We start from the raw sequence: 4,614 nt of genomic DNA, 5'->3' as shown, positions 1-4,614 counted from the left end.
GAATCTTTTAAACTGTATTGGAACTTACCGATAGTTCTTTATGCATACTCCACTCTCTGTTGCATCCTAAAACCAGCTGATATTCCCATGGAACAGATAGCAACAATTAGAGAATCCCTCCTCTTTCCATATAAAGGTTTAATTACATGAATGGAACAATGATAATCTCTGAGAGAATTGCAGAAGAAGAAAGTGTTCTACAAGAACAGTAAAAGATCAGTTTAAGAGTTTCAGTGACTGCAGTGAGGAGGAGTGGACTAAAGCATTCTCAGAAGCCATAAGGTGGCTGAATAAAGGTGTAGATGCCAGGGGTTGCTTACCTTCTTCCTCTTTACTGTTCAGGGATGTAGCAGCCAAATGCCCTCAAGCCAAAAAGGCAAGTTCCATAGGGTCTGTGTTCTGCATGGTTTGGTCATGGAAATCCAACTGGGGTGAAAAAGAAATAAAAGAAATATAGAAAGGACAGACACATGCACACACACTCTGTGTGTGTGTGTGTGTGTGTGTGTGTGTGTGTGTTTGTGTATGTGTATACACAGAAGAGCTGAAATGGAGTGGGCCATGCTTGCTTTAATGGAGTAGTACCAACTATTCAGCAACTGTCAACCTCAACACATTCATATGTACAGGGCTTGGATTTAGCAAGTCTGGGTTTGATTCTCTGTCAGGGAGAAGTCTCAGGCTGCAGCTATTCAGGAAGAGGAAGATACAGTTTCTAGATTCTTACACACCCTGCAATCATTTGTAAATTCTTGTTCTTATACCAGAGGAGGGCTTTACTCTCTATCTCTGAACCTTGCCTGGATGAAGGCTTTGCCAATTCCCATGAGTCTGAGGCATTGGTCCATTTTTAATAACACACATTCCCTCAGGACTTCACCTACTCTTTACATTCACTTAAGATTTCTTTGGGTCCCCAAGCTACTAGTGTTGGTTCCACACCACAAGTAGATAGTAAGTCCTTATTGCTGAAGATACGGAACACTTTTACTCCAGGGCAAATTGGAACTGAATCAGAAACTCCCTCCGTGATGACAATACTATGCAAATTGCTAAAAGAAAATTTGTTAGCAACAATGCATATACTTTACTACAAACATGTCTTTTTTTTTTTGACACATAAAGTTGTTTAATTAGGTTGTCAGCAATTTAGAAAACCAGTTTGTGAGGATACATCCCGTTCGTCAGACAGAACTGAGAGCGCAGGTAGCCCTGCAGCTGAGGAACAGCTTTGATCTTTGGCAGAATCTGCGAGTCCGCCACTTTCTGATCAGCCTTGCGCTGCTCTGTAATCTCATATTTCTCCTTCTCTGTGTCAAAGATCTCGCCCTCCTGATGCCTGGGCTTACGCAGCTGCTTTTTCTTGAAGTAAGCATCAGTCAGGTGTTTGGGGATTTTAACTGTGCTGATATCAACTTTTGTAGAGGTGGCGGTGACAAACTTCTGATGTGTTCTTCTCAAAGGAACTCTGTTGAGGGCAAGAGGTCCTGTCACAAGCAGTAAACCACTGCCCAGTTGCTTCAGGAAAACCAATCTTTTGCCCCTGTGGTGCCTGGTAAGGATTATGAGGACAGTCCCAGGAGTGATGCTGGCATGCAGACATCTCACATGCTGACTGAAGGGCTTTTTGCCATGACTCAGCAGCTTCTGAGGCACATCTTCAGTAGGATAATACCTGGGCATTTTTTGAAGCTTAACCACCCGGGTACCACCATTCTTGTCACCACCAACTGGTTTTGTGACAGTGGCAAGGACCTTTTCCTTTTTCTTCTTCTTTTCAACCTTGGTTTTCGCAGCTGTGTATTTCCTTTTGTACATGGCCTTTCTGGAATACATAGCAGATCGGGAGTACCTGCCAATTCCTCTAACAAGGACTGGATTTCGGCTGCAATGGGGCTTCCCCTTCTTGAGCTTTTTAGCCTTAGGGTCACCCTTTTTGGCTGCACCAGTGGCAGGGGCATCATCGCCAGCCTTCTTGGCTGCAGGTTTTTTCTCTTTTGTATCAGGTTTCTCGCCTTTTTCACCCGCCATCTTGCAAGATGGGAAAGAGAACTAATGTCCCGGCTTCCGGTCCAAACATGTCTTCTTGATTTGGTTTAAGGTCTGTTGTACATGTGGGAACTTATGCTTGCTACTGTAATCTAAAGCAAGGCCTGGGACTGGGAGGTCATAACTCCTGTGGGAGAAGCAACTGCTATTGTTTTGTAAACAGATATGATGTACCTGTCAAAATTTCTTTGAAATATTAATGTTTATGCTTACAGAATAATGATGCTGTCATTTTCTCTCATGAGAAGAATTTTTTTTTATATATATCATGGGCAATGGTTATTGTGGGAATTTATAGCCGATCAAGCTTTTGAGGCTAATGACAATTGCTGTAGCATAGGGATTTAATGTAGAGCCATAGATGGAGAAAAATAATGACATCTGCATTGTCACCTCTAGTGTTCAGGAAATATAAAGGAAGAAGAGGCAGAAAGAATGAATGTAAAGCTGGAGAAGGGGATGGAGTACTTCTGTCTCACCCATGCTGAAACATTCTTGCTTGAGGGGGGAGCAGACAAGGTTTTAAGTCTTGAGAAAGTAAGTGACTATCATGAGTTTTATCAAGTTCATAATACAGGACTCAGGAATTCACAATGTCATGAGAACCACAGGAGTCCTTTCTTCAAGCTGGCAGAAGCAGTGCACAATTTCTAGAGGCAGAGACTCTTCTGTGTAGTACTGTGAAACGTGAGAAAGGAATTCTATGGATGCATCATTTTGCATCATCACCTGTGTGTGGAAGTGGCTCTTTTTGGTGATGCAGCTGTCCATATTCCTAATGTATCTCTGCCTGCAAGTAACCACCACAATATCATTAGTTTACAATGCTAGATTTGTTGGGATCGTCTTTGTTCTTTGGTTAGTGTTTTAACTAGATTGAAAAGATGCTTACTTACTTCACCTGGGAGGAGCCACAAAATTAAGAAAAAGGTAAAGTTAGTTTTTCTCCTTATGTACCTCAAAATGATAGAAACAAGTCTTAAGCAGTTCTCATTCAACATGTTTTATTGTTAAGGATGCTTTACTTAAAAAATAAAAAATTTATAGATATCCTAAAAACAAAATGCTCCTCAGGAGAGAAAAGGCCAGAGCTGAAATGTGTTCTGGAAGCTGAAATCTGTAGGAGAGGTCGAATGTGCCCTGAGGCATAAGGATGCTAATTTTGTTTTTATTGGATTTTACTGTAGCTATTAATATATTTTGCTAGAGATTTATGTGATCAATTTATCCTATGGCCGGAACTAATTCCCACAGTATATTTTATCAGGATATGTGACTTTTTTGTTTTTATAAATTTAGCTTTCTTCCATCTCCACAAATGGGAAATATCATGTTTCTAGGAATGCTAGGTCATACAGATTTTCTGAACTAATGACAAATAGGAGCAGTGTTTGTTTCACCATTTCTCCTTCTCTCCCACAAGGAATCCCAGCGTCATTTTGTTACACTACCGTGTCTCCAGCTTTATTGGTTCTTCAATAAAATGACAAATGGATTACATTTTGGGTTGTGTGACACTCATTGCCCTATTATACTTCTGATAATATTTGCCTGGGACAAGCAGTTATTTTTCATTACCACATTCAATCATGAGTAATAAACTATTTTAATAATAGTGAATGTGAAATTAACTAATAATCTGCAGGTAGGGCAGGACATGATTGCTTTCTCTCCCCAACACAAAGAAAATAATTCTATCTGTAGTTATAAATTTCCATATGAATGACCCATCTACAAGGAGTCTAGAATGAAAATCATTTACAAGTACATTGGCAACTATTCTCAACTTCTCTGTTTATAGATAAATTATTTCAGAATATGTTGGTTGCTATGACAATCATAAGAAGTAAGAATTTTTTAAGAAACTTGGTGTATGTCGGTAGATATTAATATTGAAATATTTTATGTTACTCAACACACTTAAAATTTTGGTTGAGCAGTTATATGAATTTTTGCATAGTTAACTGACCTATATGACTCTTATGTATCTTACAATGCTTCTTCATTGATTTTAAGTATGCAAGTCTGCACAAAAGAAATTTGTATTTATTAGTATAATATTGTCTTGTTAACAGATCTACGCATTTCTTTTTTCTATCTCCTTTCCTCTCATCCTCTATCTTTATTCTTTCATTTATGTCTTTCTCTATACTTCCTTTTCTTCCTTTTTTCTCTTTTCTCCTTTTTTTTTACCTCTTCCCATTCTCTTTCTTTTCCCAAGCACCAAGAATGTTTTATACAATATCTTGATAAGAAGGCAAAAGAGTAAAAGCCCCAACCACTTTCTTAGATCCATTCTCATGCTTCACCTTCATTTGGTCTTTTCAAAAATTATTTTAGTTATTTCTATATGTATGAGTGTTTTGCCTGCATGAATGTACGTGTGATTTATGAATTCCTAGTGCCCTTAGATGTCAAGTGCTTGGTATGATAGTCAGAGGGCAAAGGAGGTGTATCCTCATTTTGATGATTCCAATTGTAAGGCATATTCCTTTGTTGAAACAATGGCGTTTTTTGTTTAGTTGGTTTTTGTTTGTTTGTTTTGTTCTGGCTTTTTGAGAGAGG

At 38.8% G+C, this 4,614-nt stretch overlaps 1 protein-coding gene across 1 annotated transcript; it reads right to left on the bottom strand.

The window, feature by feature from the left end:
- Window positions 1-1,149: 1,149 nt before the first annotated feature.
- LOC121462438 (60S ribosomal protein L6-like) lies at window positions 1,150-2,031 on the bottom strand. Its single transcript, XM_041674024.1, has one exon. It carries the CDS (start codon window positions 2,029-2,031, stop codon window positions 1,150-1,152), a length of 882 nt encoding a protein of 293 aa, XP_041529958.1.
- Window positions 2,032-4,614: the final 2,583 nt, after the last annotated feature.

Source organism: Microtus oregoni, unplaced genomic scaffold (assembly GCF_018167655.1).
Source record: "Microtus oregoni isolate MIOR12 unplaced genomic scaffold, Mior012 000024F_ref0000369, whole genome shotgun sequence".
Taxonomy (NCBI): Eukaryota; Metazoa; Chordata; class Mammalia; order Rodentia; family Cricetidae; genus Microtus; species Microtus oregoni.
This window is presented reverse-complemented; position numbering and strand designations above follow the sequence as displayed.

Coding starts and splice junctions, on each gene's coding strand:
- LOC121462438 (XM_041674024.1), bottom strand. CDS start 2,031: ATGGCGGGTGAAAAAGGCGAGAAACCTGATACAAAAGAGAAAAAACCT.